Below are 12,355 nucleotides of genomic sequence, written 5' to 3'. Positions count from 1 at the left end.
AATTGAGAAACAATGCTTAGGGGAAACCTTTTCGTCAAAACATGAATGAGTAGTACTTCCATACAAAAAGTTTCAGCGAACATCACATACATATGACCTCAGTTTATGACCTCATGAAACTGGCTCCACAGCTTTGGACCAATCACATCTGAAATGAAAATTATTAGAGGATGATGTCATACCCAGGAACTGTTAGCTAGCTTTTTTTTTTTTATCATGTTAGTGATTAATAAATCCTTCAGAGGATTGGTTGTTAATCATTAAACCATTAAGAATCTATAATAAGTCACATAATAATACAAATTCAGATACAGATACTTAAACCCCATTTGCCTGTGAGAAATGCAAGCTAGTTTACTAGCAGTTATTACCTATGTGTGTATCAGGGATGGCATGGGGAAATGGCGGTGTTTCCAAATTTGTTAGTCATTGTGTATATTTACTGTATGTTCTTACGCCGTTTTGTTTAGTTTCTTAGTCATTAAATCATGTTAAACGTGTTATAGATTTTTAATGGTTAAAAAATCACACATTCAGTACCCACTGGTCCAGACTTACATTCCTCACTCTTGTACATACAGAACTTTCCTATTAGTATCACTGTAAATGCTGAATAGTTGATACTGATAGTTAATGCACTTTAAGATAAAGAGCAATCCTGATAAAAGGACAATATTATAGCCCATAGTACAAACATTTTTGCTGTTTTAATTTTGTCTTGCTTAGGAAACCAAACCATTTTAAGACTATGTATTATGACTTTATATGATTTTAAGATATAATGACACTGTAAAAGTATATGATACATTTGAGTGTATCAAAGTGTATCTAATGTAACTTTAAGTCTCTATTGCCTATACTCTGTTGTTCTCTTCCTGAAAGGCCAAGAAGTCCATTTCTGAACATTTACGTACAGTGGCAGATTTCGCTATACAGATGTTCAGAGTTCTCGACGCGATAAACTACCAGTCATACAATGACTTTGTGCTTCGAGTGGGTGAGTAAACCAACACTGTGTGTGTGTGTGTGTGTGTGTGTGTGTGTGTGTGTGTGTGAGAGAGAGAGAGAGAGAGAGAGAGAGAGAGAAACATATACACTCACAATCCACTTTATTAACAACACTGGTACACCTGCACATTTATGCAGTTATCTAATCAGCCAATCATGTGGCAACAGTGCGATGCAAAAAAAAATAATAATAATCAAGCAGATACAGGTCAAGAGCTTTGGGGTAATGTTTATCTGAATGGGGAAAAAGTGTGATTTCTGTGACTTTAATTGTGGCATGGATGTTGGTACCAGACGGGCTGGTTTGAGATTTCAGAAACTGATGATCTCCTGGGATTTTCACACTCATCATTCTCTAGCGTTTACACAGATTGATGAGAAAAATAAAAAACATTGAGTGAGCGACAGTTCTGTGGGTGGAAACGTCTTGCTGAGGTCAGAGGAAATGGCCAGATTGGTTCGGGCTGCCAGGAAGGATATAATAATTCAAATATTCACTCTTTACAACAGTGGTGAGCAAGAAAAGCATCTCAGCATGCACAAAACATCGAACCTGGCAGTGGAGGTGCTTCAACAGCAGAAGACCGCATCAGGTTCCACTCCTGTCAGCCAAGAACAAGAATCTGAGGCGATCATGGGCACAGACTCACCTAAAATGGACAGTCACCTGGTCTTTTTCCAGTCTTCAACTGTCCAGGTTTTTGTGTGTCTGATAGCTGATGTACAGTAGTGTGTCTTAGGCACCCTATTTTTTTAGTACAAACTTTGTTATAAATTTTTTATTTTATGACTTCTACATTATTTAGTCAGTACAAAAACTTGTTAGATTTTCAAACATCAGTTTTCCAGCACAGAAAAAAAATGTTTGTATGTCAATAAAGAAAGCTGCATATTAAGTGGTAAGAGACACTTTCCAGAGAAAAAAACACAATGAAGGCGTCTGGATTTTGCTGAAGAAATAAGACACAAGTGCGACAGTCAAAGTCTCCAGACGAACCGTGGCTGGTTCTGCAAGATGTGCAATAAAACTTACAGCTCATTTCCTTATAAAACTGCACTAATTCTACCTGAGACAAAAATTTTTTTTTGGGTCGTCACACCATATATCGACTTTGTTTCATTTATTTCTGTTTACTGCTCTTTATAGTATTTTTTAAAAATGTAAAAACATTTAATTTCGTTATTTTTGAAGCCATCTTTGCTGTACAGCTTTTCTTTACATGTGCCTAAGACTTTTGCACAGTACTGTACATAGGTCTGACACAAGTGTATATATAGGTGTGGAGGTGTGGAATATATATATATATAGCTCGAGAACTAAACTGGCCATGCACAGGACATCCTAAGTACATCAGCAGGATACACACAACAATACACTCATTCATTCTCTGACGTTTTTCCTTTGCTCAAATCTTCCAAATCTTCTCAGAAATATCCATAAACATTTATGACTCTTCAAAATCACACACACACACATTTGTCTTAGTATCCTTATGAAGCTGTTCAGTTGACATACATTTTATTGCAGCTCAGCTAATTAATGACCAATAAAATGCATAAACTGGATGGATTCATTAGTTCATTGTGATTGTGTTTGATCAGGTATTAATGTAGGTCCAGTGGTTGCAGGAGTTATTGGTGCTCGTAGGCCTCAGTATGACATCTGGGGGAACACAGTGAATGTGGCCAGCAGGATGGACAGCACTGGAGTACAAGGCAAAATCCAGGTAAAACACAAACACGTGCAAATATGTGTGAATACAAAAGATAAGCATAAAACCACGACTTGATGCTTTTTAACAGGTGACTGAAGACGTCTTCCGGCTCCTCTCTGGCCATTACCGCTTCCTATGCCGTGGTCAGGTCAGTGTGAAAGGAAAAGGTCAAATGCTCACCTACTTCCTAGAAAGTTGGTCTCATGAAGGCCCTCTCCAATCGTGCTCCCAGAGCTTGGAGCGCAGAGGAAGCCCATGCATCCAGACAAAGTTGAGCCACGCCCCCACTGCGACTAGTTATGGGGTCAAAACACAGAATGTTGGCCCTGGTCCCACCTCCTCCAACAACAGCATCCTCTACCTGCCCTCCATTTCTGTCGACGTGGAGATGGAGGTGTGACTGACGAGGAGGCACTTTCTATGGCAAACAACCTGTTAGCGAATCAAGGGGGAGTGAGACGTGACGGACTGAGGGGATGATGGAGGACACAGAAGAACACACTCGCATTGAGAAAGCAACGGGAGAGACGCATGACTGAGATTAAAGCAGTCTTCACTGTCCACAGGGTGACCGTGATGTTTATGAGTGATGAGACATTTAAATCTCTCATGCAGAGTATAACTCTCCTCCCCACACACATGCAAACATAATGAGCAGGTTTGTTTATTTGTGTGTGTATGTTTGTGTGTGTGCATGTGCACGTGTGTGGGTGTTTGTTTTAATGAGTCTTCCTCAGTCCAGCTAGATATCAGGGGCTCCTAAAGAGGAGCATGTGTTTTACAGTAATGGCAGCTTCACACCAACAAAGGAGCCGCACACACTCCTCTGTGTGTGAGTTTGTGTGTGTGTGTGTGTGTGTGTGTGTGTGTGTGTGTGTTTATTTGCCTATGAAAATAAGCATGTGTATGCAGTGGGGACCAAACATTTATCATTTAAACAGCGCTGTATTTTACATTTGTGTGTGTTTGAGTTCATGTGTGAAGAACTTCACAGAAAGAGTATTTATGAGAAACCAATCAATGCCCACGGTGTGACGAGAAAACAAAAATCCCATTGGTGTTCTGTTTAGTCAGTGGGAAGTTTATGAAAACCTGGGGCAATTCACAGCCTGTATTGATGTACAGAAAACTGAATCTTGTATCCTTCAAAGTATTTCTTCTTGTTGCCTTTATGAGCGAATTGACTGAGTGAACTGACTATACATTACATCCAGATGTTAAAATCTTGTAAATATATATAGTCCTGTTATCATTAACAATGAGATAAGCCGTGAGTTCCAAACACCGGTAAAGTAAAGCTGCTAACGCTTACACACTGGTGCTTTGAGTAGGAACATTCTTGACGTCAGTGCACACTTCCTGCTGCTCTTTGACCTTTTACTATGATGGAGATGCCGTTTCTGGCACAAACACAAATACAGAAAAAGCTTTTGTCTTGAATATACAACTCACACACACTAAAGGTGAACGTGTGTTCCCAGAATTCACAAACAGTACGTGTGAAATCAACATGTAAAGCAGTGGCTTAGCTGTTCATGAAGACTGAAATGTACTATATCCGCTGCAGGAAACTTAAGTGTCCACTTGGGATAATGAGCAGCTTTGTAGAAGTTTGAAAATAGCTCACATGGCTTGTTCTTATTTGTGGAAACATTTGTGATATTTGCTCTATTCAGAGTTTCTAAGTAGGCTAACACTCAACTGGGTTTTGCTAGTGCTGGTGGCAAGAGGATTTTGCCTTGTGCTTGCACAAGTAGGAGTGCTAACACAGGATAAAACCTGTGTTCGATTTAAATGGCAGAGTCAGCAGATGGCTGCTGTCATATATGCTCAAAATATACATGGATCGTCATGTATTGAGAATAAAAAGGGCCTCGGACATCTTGGTTTTGTGGTCACAATGTGTATTTGATCTGATCAGTTAGTCTCTCGTATTTATTTGATAGTTTTTCATTTCTTGGTGAAATACTACTGTAACTGATATTTCTCCAAATATGCCTAGGGAATGAAGTTGGCTTCAAGCTTGCCGTTCTGCATGTCCCTCTTCGCATGCCACAGTTCTACCTTGTCTTGTTCTTTTTGCTAGGTGCAATGTGACTCTAATGCATGACTAATGCAAAAAAACCTGAACAAAAAGGGTGAAACGTGTAATGGGTAATATTTAGAAAAGACTTTTAGTTGCACTGCATGAATGTAGAACAGTGGCCTTTTGTTCATTTTTACGGTGTTTCTGGTCTCAAACCTTTATCGACAGCTTGTTTGCTTTTTTCTCCATGCATGGTGCTGTGAAGTGTTGGAGAAAGCTTGGGAGTTTTGTAGCATCGCTCTTGAGGTGACTGCCTTCTATCCAGGGGTTGTTGGTTTGGGTGTATTCCTTTGTGCCAACACATTTTGTTACCAACATATCAATTCCAGTGTTCTATTGTAGCACAATTTTGTGATATTGTGTTTGATTCTACTTTTTAAAAATAATCTAGAGTTTTATATGCACTGGATCCATCAAGGGTACAGTTTTGGCTTCCTGTAAAACTTTGGGGTTGGATGTTTCAATGTTGGATGTCTTCTCCTTGGTTTTGGAGAAGTATATTTTCTTGAATATCCATTAGTCCTGGGTAATGCATTCTTAGCTATTTAGTGACATAAAATAAAGCTCTCTAAGCTTGAAATTGGACACAAAATTATGATTATGAAAAATCTGTTCACCCCAAAAGTGATGGTTATAGTATGGGAATGGGAAATTTCATCTTTCTATACAATAAATGTATATGAAAATCATTATAGAAAAGCCAAACTCTTCATTTTATCTCTGAATTATGCCTAGATCAGAGTTTATGATTAAACAAATGTAGCCACATGAAAAATGATCTATTTTCTATATACAAAATACAGTGGCCTAATACATCGCCATTCTAAATATTACAACTTTAATAATGCATAAAATGTTCACAGTTAATACACTAGATTTTCATGTTAATTAGATATTTTCATATATGATACGGGTTTAAAATATTACATGTATGAAATCTACTGCAGAGTAAATTGAAAGTATTTTACTTATAACCTTAAATATATGTGCTATTTTTTGGGGTTGCAATGTATTGATTGCAATATTGATATATGTGAATGTAAATTTCATATTGAGATCTTTTATACCTGTGTTTGCACTGTTCTGGAATAAAATGACAATGAGAGACAGAGCTGGAACTGACATAGTGTTTGGGTGTTTCTGTATGTCATGTGTCACTGAGTCATTGCACCCTGTTTGTGTGGTAATGGCTGTGTCCTTGAGTCAGTTGTATGTGATTGTAAAGGTGACCGTTGGACCTCAGGAAAAACAAGTTGAGCAAAACAAGTGTCATTTACTATCCCTGATTCTATCACTGTATCCAGCAAAAAAACATAAAACTATTTATAGTTGTACGTTGAAATCTGATCTCATATCTCAGCATGATTGCACCTTTACAAAAAACTAAATATGCCGCATAAAGTGAAGCTACTGATATTGAATTTCTGCCACATGCCCAGTGTAAATTGTAATTTGTACAGCACTTGCAACCCACAGAGCTAATACAAGGTTTCTCAGTGGAACATTGCCCATTGAGCATCACATTGCCTCCGCCGTCTTTCCATCTTCCCATAGTGCATCCTGGTGCCATCTCTTCACCAAGTAAGCGACACACACACACACACACACACACACACACACACAGACATCCAGATGATGTAAAAGAAAATGTGATTCATCAGACCAGGCCACCTTCTTCCATCACTCCATGGTCCAGTTCTAATGCTCATGTGCCCATTGTAGTTGATTTCGGTGATGGACAGGGGTCAGCCTAGGCACTCTGACCAATCTGCAGCTACGCAGCCCCATACACAGCAAGCTGTGATGCACTGTGTGCTCTGACACCTTTCTATCATAGCCAGCGTAAACTTTTTCAGCAATTTGTGCTACAGTAACTTTTCTGTGGGATCAGACCAGATGAGCTAGCCTTCACTCCCCACTTACTTAACAACTAACAGTAACTGTGTGAGAGTTTGAGCCTCTTTGAACTTAACAATTTAAACATGTTTAAAGCAGCAGCTCATGACCTAAGATTTTGGTGGATTAGGCTGACATTAATAACAACATAGCTTCAAACAAAAATCGAGAGTATATCACACTTGACTTATGCTATAAACTACTATTTAGTTAATTTTGGAATATCCCCCAAAAAAGCAGGTGAGAATCAACAACATACTAGCATACAGTCTAGAAGCTTGTTTTGAATAGTTTAACATGTACCTTGATTCAACTGTGCTTACAGCAGGTGTGTTTCCACTGTTCTTCTGAGACAAACACAGCAGAGCTAATATCATTAACTATGGTTGCCAGATTTCAGCAAAATTGTCATTAAATTTACATCTCCAATTCCACCCAAATGACCTGAAATAAGCCCAAAAACAGCATTGAAAAAATAGAAACACGTTTTCCATGTTTTTTCCCCCACCATCTTTGCATGGAAAACAAGATCACCATGGTCCACACATATGTTTGATCTATGGACATTACCCACTCCATAATCCCCCTTTATCTCTCCCAATATTTGGTATATTTAATTCAAATTATTTGTTATAAAACATCATCTTAAACAAAACAGTTCTGTCATTAACTTCCCACTCCTCCTCCTCCACTGAAAATGTTCATAGAGCAAGCATGGAGAACATGTTCCCTTTCAAAGGGAACTCAGTGTTGCGTGAGCTTCATGCTGTGGGAAGAGCCCTCACGCATGACCAGTATCTGAAGCTTGTGTAACATCATGCCAATTTATAGGCCTGCCGTGATCAGGTGACGTAGCAATTAAGCGCGTCGCGTGATTATAAAAACAACACCTGTGAACTGCACCTTCAGCCTTATTATCGTCAGCAAGACTGCATGTCGGTCGTTTGTGTAACGTTTGTAAAAAGGCTGTTCATTATCTCTCTATCTTGGGGCCATGGAGGGACGTATCAAGGGACATGTGGTTGTTAGGGCAGTTAGCCCCCAGTACTACTGTAGGGCCTGCCCTAGCCAAGGCTGTCCCAAGTTTTCAGTGTTCTCTGGTCAGCAAGCTGTCACAGGGCAATCAAAATCTGATGCTTTCTCTCCAATAGAATGTGGAAAAGTCAATGTCACTAAAAGACCTTCTGGCAGTGTGTTTACTGCCAAATGTGTTTCCATGGGTTCTGTCTACTGTAGAAAAGGATTACCGGGTCCAGTTCAGAGCTCAATGTTATTCTGGCTCCATTGCAACTGCAGGGCATCCATGAACTAAACTACCTGGACGATTGGTTACAATTTCCATCCGTGAGGAAATTGTATGCGCTCAAGTGGAGACTTTTTGTCTTGTGGTGTGAGGAATGTCAGCTAGACCCAGTGAACTGCGAGGATGTTTCTCAGCAGGGTTGGCTCCTTCTACAATCAGGGTCTATGTGACTGCTATTTTGGCCAGCCACGCCCCTATTCATGGAGACTCTGTTGGGCAATATTTGCTAACTTTGAGGTTTATGTGTGGTGTCAGGCAGACCACGCATTCCTTCCTAGGATCTTTCTGTGGTCCTGGAAGGTCTGTCAGGTACCCCATTTGAGCCCAAGCTCTCTCTGTTGCCCCTTCCTGACTTGACTTCGTCCGTGGATTAGCCAAGGCCTTCCTATATCCTAGGCTGGATTATATTCCTAAAGTGCCTATGTCTGCTGCCCAGCCAGTAGTGTTGCAGGCTTTCTGTCTTCCTCCATTCCTCACAGAAGATAAATTGCACCTACTGTGTCCAGTAAGGGCTCTCTGCACTTACGTCCACCGCTTCAGCCAGTGGCATAAGTCAGAGCAGCTGCTGGTCTGCTTTGGCGGCAACAGTAGGGGTGATACTGTGCCAAAGCAGTGCATCTCTAATTGAATAGTGGAAGCGATCTCTATCGCTTATGAGGCGCGTGGTATCGCTATGCCTCTGGGCATAAGGGCTTGTTCCACTAGGGGAGGTCACCTTCTCGAAGGCTTTGTCTAAGGGGGTACCCTTGCAGGATGTATGTGCTGCGGCAGGGTGGTCTATGCTGCACACATTCATTCGATATTACAACCTGGATATATGTTCCAACCCCGGCTCGAGTGTCTTACTGTGACCCTCGGGCTCGGACCTTTTGAACAGGCCATGCCCTCAGTATGATGGAGTGGGTATTCTTGTTCCCACAGCGTAAAGCTCACACAATGTCTCGTTCCCTTTTCAGGGAACAGGGTTACATGTGTAACCCAGATGTTTTCTTACTGCTGTTTAACTTGAGTTTACATTTCTTCTCTGTGATCCATGTCCATCCATCCATGCATTATCTGTACCACTTATCCTACATAGGGTCACCAGGGAGCCTGGATCCTATTCCAGGGAACTTAGGAACTTGGGCAAGGGACACCCTGTATGGGGTGCCAACCCATCGCAGGGCACAATCACACATATTCACTGACAATTTGGAAATGCCAATCAGCCTACAACGCATGTCTTTGGACCAGGGGTGGAAACCAAAGTACCCAGAGGAAACCCCTGAAGCACAGGGTGAGCATGCATGTACACTCCACGTACACAGTGTGGAGGTGGGATTCAAACCTCCAACCCTGGAGGTGCTAACTACTAAGCCCCTGTGCCCCTCTACCGACTTATTTATTACATATCTGCTTAAAGTGATGTTGCTGCATAAAAAATAATGAATAAAAGAAATTATTAAGAAACTTTGGCAGACAGTCATTACTACTGGCAGAAAATTTACTTGAGCCAGAAACATTAATCAGGACATCTATGCCACTTTGTTTGATTAATCAATGGTCTGCACTATTTTTAGCTCTATTTGTCTTGGCTCAGCTCCCACACTACCTGGGCAAGAAGGTTAACCAAATTCTGTGTACTTAAGCATGATGTGGCTGGCATGGCAGTGGAAATAGTGATAAAATGTAGGATTGTGGGTGATTTGCCAAGCCTTGCCACAACACCCGGTGTTAAAGTGACATTACACCCAATTGCTGTAATGTTTAGGCCTTGTTTTCACAGCTTTACAACCCGTTAAATAAATACGGAATATTATTTATCCAGAAAACAAAGGGAATACAAATATTTACACTCTTTTACAAATGTAATACAGGGAATATTAATAATTATGTGAAGAATTAGTGGTACATGAAAAACTGTAATCTTAATAAGTACATGAGGTACTTCCTGGATATCCACTGTTGGAAAGTGAGATTAAATATGTTAATGGTCAATGGAAAAATATGAACTGTACTTGAGTTGCACGAGTCTGTAATATTGCCTGTCCAAGTTTGTGGCATTTGAGTACATGGAAGGTCATTGGAAGGCTGCAGATCCGGAATAGTGTACCCTTTCCTTTTTTCCTGTACGTTCATGCAGCTTTCCGGCCGGAACACCGCATGAGCCTGGAATACAGATTCTTATCAGGCTGGTGTAAGCACACTGCATTCTTCCACAGGAAAGAAATGCTCACAAAATATCCGATTCTGTTCTGGATGTTGTGGGAAATAAGAACGGGGTAAAAAGACCAAAAGCACACATGCAATCACACACACACACACACACACACACACACACACACACACACACACACACACACACACACACACACACACACACACACACACACACACAGACAGTGACAAGTCTCCCGGTCGTGATAGTATGACACTAACAGCTTCTGTGGACAGGTTTACATGGTTAGATGTTACCTTTTCCTGGTATCATACCCTTCTTTCAGTGTTTACCTTCATCCATTATACCAGTCCTAAAAAAAAAAGCCATGCATTACATTTTTAAAAAAAGCAGTAAACTGGGGTCTACTGAAAGGAAATTTCCTTTGAGCTATGTAAGAGTGACAGGTCTGGGCCTGTATGGCTAATCCTAAAACAAGGATTAGCCATACCATCATCATGCAACTGTAACTGTAAGCAGTAAATTTGCCACAGGGCACAGTTGAACTCCAATTATCTTTTACTTCAGAACCCTTTTTACTGAAAGCTGTAAAGGACTTCCTGTTCATCCCACATGAGTGTGTCTGTGTGTGTTTGTATATGTGTGGTGTACATGGAGATGAGTAGAGCGTAGGAGTGTTTAGGACTGTTGTCTCAGGCCTCAGGTCAGGACGTGGCTAATGAGTTCCACTTACCTACAAAGATGACTTACATTTACAAAGTACAAATATTTTGTTAGCCACTTTGCTTTGAAGCCAAGGATCAGAGCAGGATCACTGTTGCCCATGAGTGGATGAAGTTGTTTGTGATTGCCAGGTGTACAATTTGTGACTGTTCTAGATCTATTAAAGGCACGATACACAAACTTTTTATTTTGACATCTGAACACAAACTGTACTCCATATTTTGATATTGTGCAAACCAGATGGAGGTGAATGACCTCTTATGCTGATATAAATATAAATGTGTGTGTTTGTGCGTGCATTCCACCTACCACTCTGAACGATGTTACACACTGTATATACATAACACATGCACAAATAAACAAAACATAAACCTTATATCATTATATAATTACAATTAAGTGCTATAGTTTTTACACCCTTACTTTAAAATCATGAATAAGATTTAGTGTGATTAATGTTTTATTTATTTATTTATTTGTTTGTTTGTTTGTTTGTTTGTTTGTTTGTTACAGATGCTCCATCTTTATAACAAGTAAAACAAATGATCAAGATCAAGAAGTTTGTCATAATGTTATTTCTGAAAGTGGACTTTTAGTTCACCTGACTCTTTATTTTACTTGTTATTTTATTTCACTTGTTTGGGCATATCTCTGTTTCCTCAATTTCTGAAGTGTATATTCTTGATATTAGTATCCTTAAACATTGTAAATTTGCAAGAATACACCTTTGTCAACAGACATTAAAAGTGATGATGGCATCTGTTGCTTTTCTTACAATTTCACTCATACAAAAGCACTCATCAATACCTGGTCACATACAGTGGGGGAAATAAATGCATCAACATTTTTTTCAGGAAATATATTTTCAATGAGGTTATTCACATGAAATTTTCACCAGACTTTGATATTACCTCAAGAAATCCACACATATAAAGAAATACAAACATTAAAGTCCATAATGGAAGTTATGTATAATAAAGTGGAATGACACAGGAAAAAAGTATTGAACATGGTAACTGAAGTGTAGTTAATATTTCGTGGCGAAGCCTTTGTTTGTAATGACAGCTTCAAGACGCTTCCTGTATGAATAAAATAGTGGGCCGCAGTATTCAGGTGTGATTTTGGCCCGTTCTTCTAAACATATTGTCTTTAAATCTTGTTCAATTGGATTCGAGTCAGATGACTGACTGGGCCATTCTAACACCTTGATTTTTTTTTCTCTGAAACCAATTGAGAGTTTCCTGTGCTCTATGCTTTGGATCGTTGTCCTGCTGGAAGTTCCACAAACGTCTCATCATCATCCTGGTGGATGGCAGCAGATTCTTCACAAGAATCTGCCGGTAAAGGGCTCCATTCATCGTTCCTTCAATTATATGAAGTCTGCCAGTACCATGCGTTGAAAAACAGCCCCACACCATGATGCTTCCACCTCCAGACTTCACTGTTGGTATAATGTTTTTAGAGTG

The 12,355-nt window shown here is 39.9% G+C and overlaps 1 protein-coding gene across 1 annotated transcript in view; it reads left to right on the top strand.

Moving 5' to 3' along the window:
- adcy1a (adenylate cyclase 1a) overlaps positions 1-5,920 on the top strand; it is a 46,012-nt gene extending 40,092 nt beyond the window's left edge. Inside the window, exons 18-20 of the mRNA XM_017456080.3 lie at positions 883-997; positions 2,611-2,735; positions 2,812-5,920. Of these exons, the coding sequence (XP_017311569.1) occupies positions 883-997; positions 2,611-2,735; positions 2,812-3,123 (552 nt within the window). The 3' untranslated portion in view covers positions 3,124-5,920. The remainder of the gene's footprint in view (positions 1-882; positions 998-2,610; positions 2,736-2,811) is intronic.
- The last annotated feature ends 6,435 nt before the right edge of the window (positions 5,921-12,355 follow it).

This window comes from Ictalurus punctatus, chromosome 25 (genome assembly GCF_001660625.3).
Source record: "Ictalurus punctatus breed USDA103 chromosome 25, Coco_2.0, whole genome shotgun sequence".
NCBI lineage: Eukaryota > Metazoa > Chordata > Actinopteri > Siluriformes > Ictaluridae > Ictalurus > Ictalurus punctatus.
The sequence above is the reverse complement of the archived record's forward strand: the minus strand, read 5'-3'. Positions and strand labels throughout refer to the sequence as shown.